Here is a 17,201-nt window from a genome sequence, read left to right as displayed (position 1 = left end):
TAAAACAGGTGGCTAGGCAAGGTATAGAGAACCCCTGAATCGTCCCAGCAGAGGTCAAGGCTGAAGGAGGAGTTCAACCTTTGAAATAAAGAATCCACAGACACATGTCCCTCCCATCTATACTTAAAAAAAATCACAGACAAGCAAGCCCCACCACAAGATGCACTGACAGAGGAAAATATGATTCTTATTTCTCCTCCATGTGGTCCTACCTTTCTATTTAAACGGCAACATGAAAACCATCTCCCATGTACTGATTTAACTGGTTTTCTTCTTTAACCACAATGAAACTTTTTCCCCCTAACTGTTCAGTTGAACTTAGATGTATTAGAAGAATTTGGTTTTATTATTATTAAATTGGTAAAAAACAGCCACTTAGAAAATGGCTTAGTCTGTAAAATCACATCCCTAAGACAGGCACAGACATTATATACACACTCTTTATAGACTAAGCCATAAAATTCTTTTTCCTTGCAATTGCTTCAAGTAAAATATTTTTACAAGAAGGTTGTATGTTTTAATACTTACACATACAAAACCAGCTCTAAGTAAATTATATTCAATAAAAGATAATTGCCTTCTTCCCTAGAACGCTTTCAAAAACACCCAAATCCTGCAAGGATTAAGGCCTCTTCCGTCTGTCCTATAGATGCAATATCCAACAGCTTGGAAGTATTCAATTTGTAACTCTGAACAGAACAGAGATAAATCCATCAGGCACTTCACTCCTCTTTTTCCTTTGGGGTGGTAGAGAGTGGAAACAAGCATTTCCAGGGCTATTTCTTCAAGGGTGATTAAGTAGTACTCTCCTTGACTGTTTCGTTATTTCAGCAGCCGTTTTCTCTTTTTCAGAAGTGCATCTCGAAGAGCCAGCTAAAGATGAAACAAGAGCAGAACATTCAGGTAAGGAGAATATTAAGTAAGGAAACAACACCACTGTCACATCAACAACCCTCTTCAATTTTTTTCAACTTCAGAAAACCACTAATTTCTTATCAGCTAGAACTGGGAGCAGTACCTGGCAAATGCTAACGACTGCAGTGGCAGAAACACTGTGCTTATTTAGCGAAACTCAATAGCACAGTTAAAGAAAGAGTTGGGCTTCAAAAATACATATTTCAGTACATCGGTAGCAGATCCTATATAAGGACAAAGATTAGAGTAACATAAACTGTTCTTCCACTGACTCATATTCAACTAGAAGGGATCCAAGTAAAAACTTCAGTCCAGCTAAAGGATAAGTAGGATTAAATGGCATTTTCTGTAACAGTATTACAAACCTTCTTTTCAAGGGGGGAGGAGGGATGCTGGAATTTTTACAAGTGCCTTATCACTCTAAAGAGACTTGGTTGTTTATTTCAGACATGTTTTAGTTGGTAAGGGGATTTAGCTCTGGACTAGGGAGTCCATTTTATTCTACCACCAAAGAGGGCAGCAGAACACAGTATCCTACAGCTACGGTACTTCAACTCACTTTGAACAAGTATTTCCAAATCGCGGTCAACAAAACTGATGCTGTGGCCTAACTTTAATGAAAAAAGTATGAAAAAATTCTTCTTGCACTCTTTTGCTGTTAAAATTTCAACTTGAATCATTAATTGGGAGTAAGGATTGAAACCATTCAGGATGGCTTTTTAGAAAAAAGGGAGCCAAGTAGAAAAATCATTGTAAACACGAGTTTCCTAAAAGTGCCTGGACCGTGCTTTTGCGACATTTTTTGTGTGTTTTGAGAGCTGGGTTAATGTCATGAGCCTTATTTGGGGCGAGGCAGAATGATAGCATATAAAAGGATGATAGAGGATATGATTTCAAGTTTTCCTGTTTAACAGGAAACACTTGACACACGTTCTCTCTATTCAGTCTGTAAACACTTTCAGTCCTGCTGCAACCAACTGCAGACAAACATATATTATCCTAATGATACGATCCTGGAAACAACACACAAAGGAGGGTTTGTAAAAGAGGCATCTGAATGCACTCTACCACAAGACAGAGCCTAGCAAGAAAACACAAAAATTAACACCACCCAAAAACAAGAGCCCTGCGTAACTGGATTATTCTAGAAGTTTTTCATGGAACATGTTCAAAGGAGCTCAATTTTATAACACCCCGTAAAACCCTAGACTGGCCATCTGCCAGGCTAGATAAAAGGATTTTAAGGCAGATTTTTGTTGGTAGCACAGACTTACGCTGCCAAGGTCAAACACAGCAGGGCAAGGCAATACAATACATACTGTATTACATATTACACCAATACCTACAGCAATTCTCTTGCAACAGCTGCCACAGTTCAGGCTTATCCCCAGCCGAGGTGCATCACAGGAGCAGGGGGGCTCCCTGTCCACGCTCCGTTCTGGCCAGCTCATCTAACCCCAGACACCCGGGGGAGCTACGTGGGTTCCCCTCCCAATGCTTTCAGAAGCGAAGTCCTCCCCTGAAGTTTCTGCCTTGCCTTTTAGATATCTATCCCTTCAGCTACCCTTGGCACAGCCTGTGGGAACGCACAGTAACTGGACTGCCCGATACCTGCGCGTAGCTCGTACGCCCTTTCACAAGGGCCAAGCTTGTAGCTGGGGAAGCAGGAGAGGGCGTGAGCATAACCACAGAGCACAGCATTTTGTGAAATTCCTGTGGCAGGCTACACTGAAGCAATTTATTTTTTCCGAAGATTTTTAAATAGGTAGCAAATAGCATTTATACCTGTGCTTTAAGTACATTTGGAACAAGCTATTAGATGACCTCCAGGCCAAGACAGATGAGGCTGTCATGTGACAGTAATAGGAGAAAGGTCAAAGAAAGAATATGGAAACTAAAGAAACACAGTAAAAGCATGTCCTGAACAACTCCTCCTCCGTGTCAGGGAAACATTTCTTGCATCACAGGATTATAGTCGGGGTTCTACTATGACCTGCTTTAATTTGTACAACGGAAAACAAACGATTTTATCATTGCCTTCCTAACCTGCATATGACTTTCCAACAGGGCTTGGTCCTCAGCACATATTAAAGAAAAGAATCAGACAAAAGCATTCTTCACCAACACAATCTCTGATAGGATCCTCTGGGTATGATTCAAAGGAAGCCACCCAGCCCACAGTCCTTTCCAGCAATTAAATAGCAACAACTTCAGGCACAGGATAGACAGCACTTGACCTGCATTTTAAGTTCACTATTCAGACTGCTCCATCTGTTCTCAACATCAAATATTACCTGTTTTTCCCTGAAAGAACGCTTATTTTTTGTCCGGACACTATGGCTGTATCTCATCATCATGAAGTTCTTGTGTTTTTTCTTCTCTTTGTTGGAAGAGCTGGCAAATGGGTTAATTCTTGTTTTCTTTTTCACAAATTCTTTCCTGTCTGTTTTTCCAGCCTAGAATAGAAAATGTAATGTACTAACAAGGGGTCATCTTCCCATTTTCCTTTCCCTACAAGTTACCGTCAGCTGCTAAGGCGACAGGTTTTGTGGCAGTAACGGATCCAGGTTCAGTACGACTTTCTGTGCATATTACATGCATTCGTCGATCCTGGCTGTATTTCTTAAGTCACAGTAACAAGTGGGTGTGTCTGTATTTTCATTATCACCTGTGATCAACAAGAGGCTGTTTATCTGCTACAGCCCAGATGCAACAGCAAAAAAAAAAATACACAAAACATTTCTCAAAACACAGATGGCAGCTGGGCACCCTGCCTTAGACCCACAACCCCACCACCACCTCCTCCTCCTGCAGGAGACAAAAACACAAACCCTAATCTACAAAGACAGGATATGAATTAGCCAAGATCCTCACCATTGCAGTTGCCAATCTGGTCTCCTTGTCCGATTTAGGCTTCTTATGCAGATGTTCAATATCTCTGAGTGATAGCAACTCTCCTCTGTACACACAAAAATCCAACAAAAGGCCATCACACACAAAGCTTCATCTAGCAAGAAAAATAAGTTGCCCTCCTGGCCCTTGGTCTCTCACCCATCTCTTAACGCCGTTGTCTTCCTATAGACTTTCCCACAAGCACTTGTTCTTTCTCTCAGGCTAATCCTCGCGCTTGGGAGAAACCTTCCAAAGGTCTCTCATTACTGGTTTTCAAGTCCTGCTTTAACCACAAAGTTTACGAACTCTGGAGATGTAACCATGCAACTACTGCTATAAAAAGCATGCCTATTGGTCTGAGCAAGCAAAACAGTCCCATAGTTCCCATTAGCGCCTCATGTCTCCTCGCCCAGGCACGGACAATTTTCCAGGCCAGGAGCCCTTTAGGCTGAGTGGCCGTTTGCCACCTGTCACGAGGGAATACAGACCAACAGCAGAGCTCTGTGCCCTTCCGCAATTAAAAGCTGTATCATCACCAGGTTTCAAGGAAGAGAAAGCACTCATCAATACTTCATATCCTACCTGCCCTCCTCCTCTTCATCATCTATTTCAATCATTTTCCTCTTGGCAGCTTTGCCAGGTGCAGAATTAACTTCTTTGGAGAGCTGGGCAAGGCGTATTTTGTGAAAGTCTTCTTGGGTTAGCAGCCTGCTTGTACTGACCGCTGCAGCTTTGGCTTTTCGTTCCTCTATGGGCATGTTTTTCACCTTCTCCGCCTTTTGGAAAAAAAAAAAAAATACAAAAGAACAATCATGCAGAGCTTTGCAAAATATTTCTGCGCCCTCATCCATGACCCTTGCCTCCCAAATACCAATGCAGGGACAATATTGTTGGGAAACGCTACAACCCATTGTTAGGATTCTTCATAGTCTTACATTCGACATGCATTACTTCCGCTCCTTCATATCTCAGAGTTAATAAAAGCACTTATGTAAATATCATAGCATTTAAGGAATTTAGCACAGAGACAGAATTCCCCCATCTCTCGCCCTCATGCTAAGAACACACATCCTTCAGCACAGGTGCTAAGTAGTACTTCAACCTCACTGATTCTGGTCAAGTTACTCTGCAGCCCTGTATAGTTACTGATGAGCGGCCACATGAAGGTACACAGCAACAGAATCTGGGCTGCTACTATAACAAGACTTATTTGTATTTGGGGTAGAAGACACTTAGAACTCACTACTTCCTGCTGCTCCTCATCTGAAGAGTGAGGCACATCGATCCATTCTCCGTCTTCATTATCTTCTTCCTCACTCAGACTAGCACTTTCCCATCCATCTGCTCAGGGCAAGAAGCATACAGCATTGTTAGTACAGATACAGTTTAACTGCTTGAGTTTGAAATAATTTCAGATTGGATCGCAAGTTCTCACCACCTTTGATTACCCATCAGCTAACTGCATTTATGCCCAGGGATGCGCTTACCAACCAGGCAAGCTGTAGGGCCTCCGCATCCCTGCCTTAGAACTACACAGACATTAAAGACATAAGATACCTCACACATCTGATTACTATTTGTTCATGATTTTTAGAAGACATCCACAGATGAACAGACCAGAGACTCCCATGCTTCCCCATTAGCAAGTTCAGCTACCAAATTCCACATGGCTCGCAACCGATTCAGAGCTGCGCAAAAATCCTCAGCTTGGATTTCTTAGCGCACCCACGTGACGTTCACATTCACTTAGGACACCAATTTTTATAGCAATAGATGCACATAGCAGCGCGAGATCTTTGAAAAAACACACGCACTCCTACAAAAGACTGCTTCAAACAGCTGGTGTATTTTGTCATTCCTGTGAGCTGCACTTGCCTTAATACATTTATTTATTACCAGCTTTCAACAAACCTGGAACAACGGCGATCAGAGCCTTTACTGGAAATGCATTTCTGTACATGTCATTCACTAAAAGCCAAGCCAACCATATATAATATATACATATGCATTGCTGCTCTTCATTGTTGTTCAAACTGATGTGCTAAAGTTATCAGCTTCCAAAACCCAAGCGAAGAAGGCTGTTATACTAATCGCTGCATTCACATGCTTAAGAAACATGATGTATCAGGGAGTTTATTCCTCCAGTACACCTCAGCTGCACTATCTCCAATGCCCTCAGGCTTGATTTACCCAACTCTTCTGGCTTGGTTTTCAAGTCCCTCCCCATCATTTGTTTTACATCCAAATAAAATCTTAGCGCCAATGATGCTCAAAATAGAAGCGGTAAAGACAAAAGGCCAACCTTCGTCTTGGGTTCCTCCCTTTCCCTTTTGACCCTCAACTTCCAGTACTTCCGCTCCTGGAATATAATCTTTGGCATCCAGTTCTCCGTATTCGTGAATCCTGGCTTCCAACGAGGCCTCAGTAGGCTTTCCCTATAAGTTAACAAAATACGTGTGAAGCAGGCTGCTATTTTCATGCCCACAAATACATGAAAAAAGCTGGGGAGAGGCGGGAGTGATTCCACCTCATTCTCAAGAGGCTACGAGACTAGTCCTCCTCATCATTTTTCAGCACGTGAGCCTATGCTTATGGTGAATGCAATGCAAATAACACAACACTCACTCTGAATTTCTTCTGCAGCATCTCTGGATTCAGAGAACGGAAAAGGTGTATCAGAGTTCTTGCAGACATCATCACATCTATCCAGAAATAAAGAGAGTGAAAAATAAGTATTGAAAAGCAGAATTCTGAGCAAACTGAAAGCCCACTCAGATAATCAGTATTTACAGCCTGCCCGTGCCTTTTCTGACGTTATAGCTCCCTCTGATTTCTCCAGGGCAGGATACAGCTCTTCCTTAGGGCTAAACCTCTATGAGCAAGCAGTTTTCCTTCTTCAGTTTTGCCAGCTAGCTCCCCTGCCATATCTACCCTTTTGACTCCTACATATATACACTCAAACTACAGAGCAATGCAACAGACATATTGAAAAGCCCACAGAAAAACAATTAAGACATCACGATTATAAAGGCTATAACAATGGTGGATCAGATGATACAGGAGAAAAAGAGATCTACAAGTCACAACCACGTAATACACTTACTTTTATTTTTATGAGTTTTGTACTGAACGAGGTCTTGGAGCAGATCTTCGGTCATGGCTAGCGGACATCTCGCAGTGATTTCTTTTATCGCATTGATTCTAAAAAATTGAAGTGAATTATTTTCTAAACACTGCAGGTGGGAGAGAGACTCCCACCGGCCCAGCAATAGACTGAATTATCTGGAACTTGAAGAACCTTATACAGCATTTATACGACATTTCATCTAACAGAGGAGAACATCACAAGGAGCTCTCTGTGCCACAGTTCTCCAAAACCCTTCATCTTTGGCCCATACTCTACGCTCCAGCTATTATTTTTGTCCAATCCTAGGCCTCAGCATTTCGCAAGTGCAATCTGGGTCCAGGCAGACAGGAAAATCAGTCAATCACCAGGCCAAGAAAAAAAAAAAATTTAAAAAATAAAATCAAGAAACATTTCTGAAGTCAACCATGAGCAGGTTAAGGACAGTGTAACCAAAGTCTGTAGGCTCACACAAGTTCACATTTAAACCATCTTCGGGCACACACTTAGTATGTTAAATACCTGGATTAAAACCATGCCAAGGGAAAAAGAAATAGCTCACAAAATATTGACGTGTCTACACACAATCGTCCGCCCCTGTCGAGTGCTTCGTCTTCTTCAAGGACAGTTCAGCTGTCTCCTACATTTACTGATCCTCCTCTACTCCACTTACAGAGCTTTCACAAATACCTCTCTTGACTAGTCAAAGCAAGTACATTATAGGTTCACTAAGAGCAACATTTCAATTTGCTGTCAGTAGTCAAATTTCATCCACAAAACCAAGAGTCCCGAACTATGATGCTAGCCACTGAGTATGTACCAATATATTAATTCACAGACAAGAGGTCTGCCCTCAAAGCAGAAATAACAATACTCAGGAAGAAAAATACAAGACCAAATGACAAAGAAAAAAAAGCATCATCACAAAATCCAGAAAAGTTAAGGCATAGCACTAAGCACAAACCCCCATCATTATGGGGAATTTAAAACACTGCCAACCAAAATAAGCGAAGTTTCTGCTGAGATACCATCCTAACTTGGTTTTATTCAAGCAGGTTCTTGAAAGCATAGTATGAACAACAGGAATAAGTTGCAGGCGGCTTAAAAAAAGGAGAATACTCAGAGAGAGTTTTACAGTTTTTGTAAGATTCTGTACTCACCCTACAGTCATGACCTCCCCAGAATTCTTGTCAGTGACAAAGTTGTTGGCAATGGTCATTAACACTGACTGGATAATCTGAAATTAAGAAAAAAGATTAAACAAACTTAATGCATATTTAATAAAATTGTAAAAATGATTACACATTATTAACAGACAACCCAGCCTTTTTCACACAGAAAGATACAGCTCAGGAGTTTGCACTATAGCCTGCAAATATCTTCCAGACACAAATTCTCTTGCGGAAATGAAGACATCAGACAGGGGTGGTTTTATACAAAATAATCCCTTGGAACTTGCACAAGTAGCCAAAATTATCATAAGCTTTTCAAGACAAAGGGTCTGACCAGATTCCCTTTTCCCCCTCCCCACAAACACATCGGTTCTATTTCCATGCTGGCCTGCTGCCCAATTTTACATCACCAAAGACAGGTGAAGGACTGACCTCGGGCGGTACTAGCTGATGTGAAGCTTGTGCAGCAAACAGAAGAATCTTCGTCACTTCTGGAAGAAAAGCAAAGTGGGAAGAAGATGCTGAAGTACGTTGCTACAGCTTAGTCTGGCCAATAAACACATCCACCAAAAGAGCGACCTCTACAAGCTGCTCAGCCTAAGCCTTAAAACCGTTTCAGTCTAAAGTTATTTGGGACAACCAATTCTCCTCTCCCACCAAGCACTAGAAACTGGTCTGGTCTCCACCCCAGCAGCAATGCAGCTGCTAATAGCCAGCTAAGACAAAAAGAAATGCTCTACAACTAGAGTGAAACACCTGTAAAAGCAGCAAAGGACAGTCACGCTTTGCTCAACTAGTCAGGATTTGCAACGAACCAGCGACTCAGCAGATGGATTTTATTCCATCGTTGGCGTTTCACAAATGGTCAGGTGTAAGGAGCATTGAGTGCACGCAGCTTCCACAAAAGTCCAAAACGCTCTGCACTTGTGGCAGTCAGGGCCTCTTCCGTCCTTCATCCACACTCTCTGGACTACTCCTACTACCTCTTCACTTCCAGCACAAGTTCTAAGAACTGACTATACATGTGACATGATAGACCAGCAGTCTATCATGCAGTAGCAACACCAATAGTGTTATCTACTAGTACCTACTCACCTCTCTGATGGGGCTGTAGGAATCTCTGAACGAAGGGGTAGAAATTAAAAAGAAAAAGCTGCAGGAAAGAAATAAATGGTAACAGATTAGCTTCTTGTCTTTTAACTTGAGAACACCTTGATAGGCCGATATGCCGTAAAACAATGATTCTACAGAGCTTTCTCTCCAAACACCTTGGATTTTGTGGCACGATGCATTCTCCTGTCATGAGCGTGAGATAGATGGAGATAAGGAAATGACTTGCACAAAGGAAATACAAGGTTCAATCCCAAACTCTGAAATCCAGACAATGGTTCTTTGTTAGACGGGACACAATTCAAATCAGGGCTCTCTGCTGCACGATCCTACAACACGCTGCTTCCCTTTGCCTCAGAGACATAACCTTCTCTCCCAAAACAGAAAGAGACTCCAGTAATTTTGATCACACTTTGGCTGTACCTCAGCGAGTGCACAAACAATTGCCAGACTCCTTTGAAAAGCCTTTCTCCTCTGAAGAACCTCGCAGGAGCATGCAAGCCTTGAAACAAACACCTTCTCCTCTCCTGGTTAGGGACAGCTCAGCTGTTACAGATCAAGAGCTTTCTCTGGCAGAGCTCATTTAGTACCACACAAGTCTACGCCACTGGCGGCTACCTGACCATACATCTGCACTTTTCAATATACAGAAAAATGAAACCCCATTTTCAGAGGCACAAGGTCAAAGCATGCCACCACACAAACCAGGCCGGCTACCATCAGATCATTATGAAATTATCGGAGTGCGTACCTCGTGTATTCCAACTAGCCTAGATATTAGGTCCATGAGCATCATCTTCACTTCAAACCGTTCCTTACAGTTCTCCAGCTGCTTCAACAGTTTCTCTGCAAAGTCTAGAAGAAGCAGTAATAGATTTATGGTAGACTTAAAGAGCACACTGCATAACTCAGCTGGGATTAGGTTAAACGAGGCAGCCACTTTTGTTTGGGGGGGGTTTAAGCCCCGGTGTCCTTGCACAGAAGAAATTAAAGGCAGCCAGAAAACTTGTTTCTCCCAATGAGTTATTTTTCTTCTCACATGCCTAGAAAGTCTAAAGCTGAGCACAGGTTCAGCAGAGAGGAAAACTAGCACAAGCTGTACCACATATAAGCACAGGATCAGTATTTAAATCTAGATGTTTTTAGATACATTTTGGGTTCATCTGAAAAACACAATCCCCAAAGGTTTGCTAAATCAGACTAAGACCAAGTCAAGCAATATTAAACAAACACCAGACTAGTAACAGAAATACATTTTTGAAGAGGGTAAGCCAAAGAAGCTATAGTAGATAAACTAGTCCCTGTTCACACAAATTACGGCCTTCACACGTACAAAAAAAGAGGTCAAGAGCCACGTCCTGATCTGAAGCAACCTGCGGCACATGATGTAGTATTGCTCCTTCCTTGCCTGACTATAAGTATTCCGCTACGACAAGCGCAACACGATTGATCTCACTTTTTTGAGGTGCTATAAAACTCTAGGATAAAGCACTCTACAAGCGTCACATTTGTATCTACTTGTCACTTTCGTTCTCCTTGCAGAGTTGCATCTAGGCTTCAGCATCTGGGATTAAATACAACTCAAAAAAAAAAAAAAAAGAGACAAACTACAACACATGCTTACCTTGGGGATCATGTATCAAGTGAATAGCAGAAAAGTTGAACACCTCTGGCTTGTTCTTCTTCTTCTGCTTCTGCACAACAAAAAGTAAAAGAGACTTTTTCTTTCCATGAAAAAGCTGCAAGTGCTTCGGTTTCAGGCTGCTGCTAAAAAGCTGCTATTTACCATTCTTCTATTCAAAGAGAGGCACTTGAACAAGTAACCTATGACTCTCTTCAACTGCCACCCGTCCTAAGAGGGGCTCCATTAAAAAGTCCCTTATCGAGACACCGCATACTTTAGAGTAGGGGACCACGCAAAGGGTACCCAGAGCCGAACTAATCCACAACTTAGACTCTGAGTCTGTTTGAAACCAGCTCTCTTGCAGGCAAACGCGGCAGATGCCTGGCCAATGGATGCTCAAACGCTTGAGGACCTTTACCTACAACGGATGACAAAAGGTAACGAAGATGACAGGAGCAATAAGAAGATTCCTGCACTTGAACAATTAAGCTAAAATGCTGCCAAGTTGGACACCGCTCTCCTCACCTTGAGAACCTTCATCGCTTTTTCCAGTTTCTTCTTGCGCTTGGTGGTTTTCTTATTAGTTGCATACCGCATCATCAGATCTCTGGCCGTGGGAGCATCGTCCTTGAGAAAATGCAAGGAAAAGTAGATTCAGGTGACATCAGGCTTCAAATAGCAATCAGAGAAACAAAAAGTCGCTGTATTTTTCAGGATCACGTACTCTATTTGAAAACTCTCCCTCTTCCTCAATTGCATCAAACAGCAATACCAGCATTTAAAATCCTGACTCTGTAAAACTAGCCACCCACCCACACGCAAGAGAGATCGCGAACACTTAACAGCACATCACCACAGTCATTTTTACAGCTGGTTAATGACAGAGTCACAGACAAATAAAGATACCCTGTATTAGGAGGTTCTCGACTGAAATCCTGTTAGGTTATCAGCCTTCTCAAGGTAACCAAATTGCGTTCGTTTGTATGTAAATGCGAAATGGGGCACAAAAGAAAAAACTGAAGACAAAACAGATAGCTAAAAAATTAAACCAGCTTCCCATACACCAGGTGACAGCCTCTTGCCACAACTCTACATTACACATCTAGCAACCCGTGTCTTGATGAACCAGACAGACCAGTCCCTGCTTAGGTCTTCAAAGGGAATTGCTTCCTTGACAAGGAGAAGGCGAAAGCAAAGGAGCTCTTAGCAAAGGCATCCTGCTATCAGTTGGGGCCAGGTGTCAAAAACACTCTACTTTTTTGTGAAGCATAGAAACATCTGAAGGAAACAAGATTCAAAGCTAAGCACACAAAAGTGGACAGATTGGCAGAGCCAGGGTGACTAGGATGACAGGTCTATTAGAGTTTGAAAACGGAAAGGAGAAGATTTAATCACAGCACCCACCTCAGATTCTGAGTCACTGTCTTGTTTCTCATCTTCATCCTTCCCAAGAAAGAACTTCAAACCAGCAACTAAAACCTGAAAAGCAAATAAGTTTATGTAGGACAAGAGTATTTACATCAGCCCTACATCAACATCTTAGCTTAGGTGAAAACTCTCCCAATTTTTAGAGGCATGATTAGGAACAGAAAGCAAAACCAATGACAGACTGAAAGCCCAAGCGTTTTACAGATACACAGTCAATTCTTGCTGCCCATCCTCAGCAGTCAGAGGCACACAATCTAAAAGCAGCTGAGCTTCCACAACACCCGGAGCAAGTTTAAAGATGCAAATTCTCTTCCTATCATTCCGCAAAGCAATTTCAACCTCACTGCTCCATGGCAACGTTATCAGAAACTCCTCCTGCACAGCTGATACCTGAGACAGGGCTCAGGAGTCCAAACTTTTATTAGCTTATATGGATTTGTTGGTGGGGTTTTTGTTAGTTTTGGTTGGTTTTCACTGAATGGAACAGCTAACGGACAAACTTGTCTTAAACCACAATACAAGTTTTTAACACCTCCAGCTCTGCAGAACTGACACAGATGGCAGAAGGCCTAAGATTCCCTCAAGCCCCAGGCTGGATAGCAGCTCTCTTGACAGCTAACAAATGAAAGCCTTACAGCGCAGATTATGAGGCAGCGATATTCTGACAGTCTGTCCTGAGCAGCAGTGGAAAGTACACGTACCCTCCCCACACCAGCCTGCACTCCTTACAGACAAGCTTCCAATTCTGCTGCTCTGCACATAGGAACCAAACACCACCTCCTCCCACAACACAAGCGGCATTTTCAAAGTAAAACACACAGAAGACAAATCATCAGTGAAGCTTGTTAGCAATTACAGCACAGAAATAAAAAGTTGCATTCGCAGGCAAAAACATAGCATAGGTAACAAGTGATTTCTGTTCTCACCTTTGTGACTTTGGAAAAGCAGGCAGTTGTGATGACATTGACTGTTTTGGCATCATTCCTGGAATAAAGCAAAGCATTACCTTTCAATTTAAGATTGCCAAACCTAAAGTATTCTCAGAAAATTATGTCTCGTGAAACGTGACTCCTAACAATCAGGAAGCTTCAAGACAATCAAGTCTCTCAACGGTCCAAGCAAATTTGCAAACTAAGGAGTTAAGCTGCTGCCATTTTCTTTTATTTTAACATAAGAGTAGCTTCATCTAAATAGATACACTTGCATTCCATCTAGTTCACACTGTGGCTGAAGGAACAGAAAGAGCGCTCTCCAGTAAAATAACTGAAGACAGATGATCACTTTTTCCACTGATAGAAAGAAAATAAACACTCTGCCAGGTGGAAAAAAAATCAGTGCAGAATTCTAACTTTTATTAGAAAATCAACTGGATAGTTGAGATAAACTATAAGAATAAAAATTTACAAGAAACAAAGCTGCAGGAATTAATTTGATTTTATACCAAGCCTCACGTACTTACAAACCTGCTTACTGAAATCGCAGAAACCTTTACCTTTCAGCAACATTATTTTTCAGCAGTCCCTATTTTTTCACCCTTGTATTAATCTATTCTAATCTTTTTTGGAGATACATAAGCAGCAAACACACCGCTCACCAGCGGTATCGCTACTTGCATTTGTATCTCTCTACACAGTTCATTTCTGTGCAAGAACCAAGAGCAAAGGAGTGACAAACTGAACAGCTTAGAAGTCTTCAACACGTTTTCACAGTCAAGAAGCAAGCAGAGTGATCAGACGACCATCTTCTCATGCAGTTTACTGCTGGGTAACACCCGCTCTGGCATTTTGTAACACAACAGAAGAACTCAGCAGCGTATTAAGTGTAAGACAGCTATTGACAGTACTCAATGTACTTTTACTCCTTTCAATACTTAGCAAGGCAACAATTTGTCACACTGCTACCTACTAAAAATAGGAACTCTATTGTAGCTTCACAAAATCACCCCAAAATTCAAAGCGCCCATTAGATCAGTCCTCTAGAATGAGCTTACAGATTTAAGAGAACAAGAAAAACAAAACCAGAATTCCTCTTTCCACCGCACACGACAAGCTCTATACCAACACTAGCAGCTGTTATGTGCAAAAGCTCAAAAAAGCAAGCTGCACAGCTTCTGTTTCAAACACAATACATACAATTTAGATACTGTTTTCAACTAAAACATCACAGATTGAACCTAAATAGCTCTGAGACTTCATGCAAGACAGTATTTCTTCCCAGCTAAATTGTACAAAATACAGCCCCACCGGAACACAAAGAAGATAAATACACTTAAGTCAGAGCCTCCTAGCATTACACTGTGCACAACACGCCACGAGCAACGGCAGGACGCCCGCCCCACGATAAAGGGGGAATCAATCGGAGCCTGCCGGACCTACCAAATATTCCTTCTGTAAAGTTCAATCATGACATCCAGAGATATCTTCGCAGCAGTGGGATTGCTGTCTCTCAACATAGTATACATGAAGTTCTGCAGCGTCTGAGGAAAAAGTTGGGGAACGGTTATTACACGTCTTTCACAATATCAAGAGGTTACATGGCAGTATATCTGAAAGCTAAAATACTTACTGTGTTTACTTTATTGTTTTTGTGTTTAGCATTGACATTCTTGATGTCCGACACGATGTGAGTATACAGAGTCTGTAAATGGAGAGATCACAGGGAGTAACCTATCTGAGTCATGTAGAGAACAATGCAGATACATTACTACTCCCCCAAAGTCTCCGAGAACTACAATGAGAGACCAAACTGATTTTTCCTTTTAAGTTACAGTTGAAAAACAACAACAAGTTACCCTGTAAAGTCTCACATATGCTTTATTTTTATCTATTTAAAAAGCATACTCAATTCACAGTGCAAACAGCGAGGCAGGAAAATGAACAGCATGAAGTATGGCTTAAAAAAAAAATCCCACCCTGTTTCTTTCAAGCACATTCTGGCAGCCAGTTTAGTCATTCTGGCGGCAGAAAGCAAGTATTTTCACTTTTATGGCAGAAAACTGGAAATATGGCTTTAACTAGCAGCCATTTTGGTTTGGATTGTTTTATTCACATGTTCTCACAACGAACTCAGTAAGGCTGCTCTGACAGCAGCATGTTTGTGGTTTACATCTGCAGACACATCCAAACTGCTCATTGGCCAAGGCAGGCCAGGCCCACAGCCTGCAATAGCACGGTAAAGATGTTTACAGCAACACGCTTCCTTACTGATCAAACGTATAGATGGAGCCTTGCCTCTGGCACTATCAATCGCTAAAAAAGCAGACCTATTTTCAACTTTCTTATTTTGTTACCAAGGCAAGGAGAACAGCTGCCTGCTAGCGCTGCATTACTTCTGGCAAGTCGGTCAAAACCCGCTGGAAATCAAGACTGGTTGTGCTAAGCGAGCCTTACTTTTCGTAGAAGCTTATCATGACACCGCAGCAGCTGAAAGAAGAGCTCCAGCAAACTCGTTGGATTTATCAGATTCTTGTTTCTTAACAAGATCAAAGCCTTACAGAACGTCTGTAAGAGAGAAACAGGGACTCAGAACCAAAATCTCATGCCCCGCTTTCCATCTTCATTAAAAAATTAAAAAGCGAACCGTAAGCTCTCATCTCACACATAAAGGGTATACTTGAACCACAGGAGACAGACTGCCCACAACGCCTTTTGGCGTGCGCCTTACCATGCGCAGGTCTGCGTCCAGGACCGTATGGTGGTAGGAGAGCAGCTCCTTCAGTTGCTGGGGAAAGTTGGCCATGTGTTCTGGGTAGCAGTGGGCGACCTGGGCAGAGACAGAGACGGCTGAAATCGCCAGTCAAAACCTTGGGCCGCCGCCTAACCCCGGGAAGGTGTGACATATTGTAAGCAACCGGTAAAGTTATAAGTGTTCGTATAGTAAAAGTATAGTATACACGACGGAAAATAGGTTATTATTAACCCTCAGGTCTAAGAGGTATGGTGCCATTAAAAAAATCCTTTTAAAATAAATGCACCCAAGGCTCAAAAGAAAAACTTGCGTTCCTGGAAAGGGACAACAGTGCTGCAGTCATCTCGGTCAACGCACAGTTTTACAGCGACTGCGTCAGGGCCGTAGCAGCAAAACTAGACAAAAGACAATCTGCCGTAACCGTTGCGCTCAGGGCAAAGATGTTGTAGTTGGAGAAGGGCCCAAGGCCCGGGTGACCCCTCGGAAGGGCAGCGGTTTACCTGCGCCAGGAACATCACCAGCTCGGCCAGCTCCTTACTGGGCTTGTCCGGCTGGAAGGTGAAAATCTCCACATGGGACTGGTAGTGGTGATACTGCTGCAGAAACTGAGCACACGCAGGGGCTGAGCAACGGCAGAAGTCACACCTGTTCCCCCCCTCCCCGAGTTCCCTCAGCGCTCCCCAGCCCGGTACAACCCCCTGCAGCCGCCCCGGCCCGGCATCCCCATCCCCTCCTGCCCCGGCGCTGCGCGGGGAAGCCGGGCCAAGCCGCTCGGCTTCGTACCTCTTCGGTGTAGGAGGTTGGGTCCCGCTTGATAAGGTTCTGCAGCTGGGGCAGGTTGCTGGGCAGCTTGTTTCCCTGGCGGCCCGACATGGCGGCCCCGAACCGGCCCCGGCACCACCGGCCCCGCAGAACCGCCTCCTCCCTTGGCCGGGACACGTGAGCTACCAGCTGGGCGCCGCCATCTTGGCCCGCCCCCCCCCGACCGGTGCCGCTAAGGGACACACTTCTGCGAGCGGCACTTGCTCCTGCAGTGCCCCCGGGGGTGCCGGCGGCCGCTTCCCTGCTCAGCAAGCGGCTTATGAGGGGCGCCTCTTCCTTCTGCTGACCATAGCTCGGGCAACCCGGCAACCTTAAACACCGTACGAGACTAATTAAGTGACTACAGCTCCCCCTCTGCATTTTTGCAAAAGATTTATCCCTCTAGCATCCTATCACTCCAGCACAGCAATCCTACACTAGCACGGGT

At 43.2% G+C, this 17,201-nt stretch overlaps 1 protein-coding gene across 1 annotated transcript; it reads right to left on the bottom strand.

Annotated features, from left to right (window-relative positions):
* Nucleotides 1–731: 731 nt before the first annotated feature.
* Nucleotides 732–16,893, bottom strand: SDAD1 (SDA1 domain containing 1). The gene is made up of 22 exons (XM_075750878.1): nucleotides 16,736–16,893; nucleotides 16,453–16,557; nucleotides 15,929–16,027; nucleotides 15,655–15,765; nucleotides 14,831–14,902; nucleotides 14,641–14,741; nucleotides 13,192–13,249; nucleotides 12,242–12,316; nucleotides 11,363–11,464; nucleotides 10,838–10,907; nucleotides 9,965–10,068; nucleotides 9,199–9,256; nucleotides 8,536–8,594; nucleotides 8,092–8,168; nucleotides 6,911–7,008; nucleotides 6,433–6,509; nucleotides 6,110–6,242; nucleotides 5,051–5,148; nucleotides 4,390–4,583; nucleotides 3,790–3,874; nucleotides 3,210–3,371; nucleotides 732–873 (listed from the first exon to the last, which is right to left on the bottom strand). Exons 1-22 carry the CDS (start codon nucleotides 16,823–16,825, stop codon nucleotides 823–825), a joined length of 2,079 nt encoding a protein of 692 aa, XP_075606993.1. The 5' UTR covers nucleotides 16,826–16,893; the 3' UTR covers nucleotides 732–822.
* Nucleotides 16,894–17,201: the final 308 nt, after the last annotated feature.

Source organism: Balearica regulorum, chromosome 4 (genome assembly GCF_011004875.1).
Source record: "Balearica regulorum gibbericeps isolate bBalReg1 chromosome 4, bBalReg1.pri, whole genome shotgun sequence".
Taxonomy (NCBI): domain Eukaryota; kingdom Metazoa; phylum Chordata; class Aves; order Gruiformes; family Gruidae; genus Balearica; species Balearica regulorum.
The sequence above is the reverse complement of the archived record's forward strand: the minus strand, read 5'-3'. Positions and strand labels throughout refer to the sequence as shown.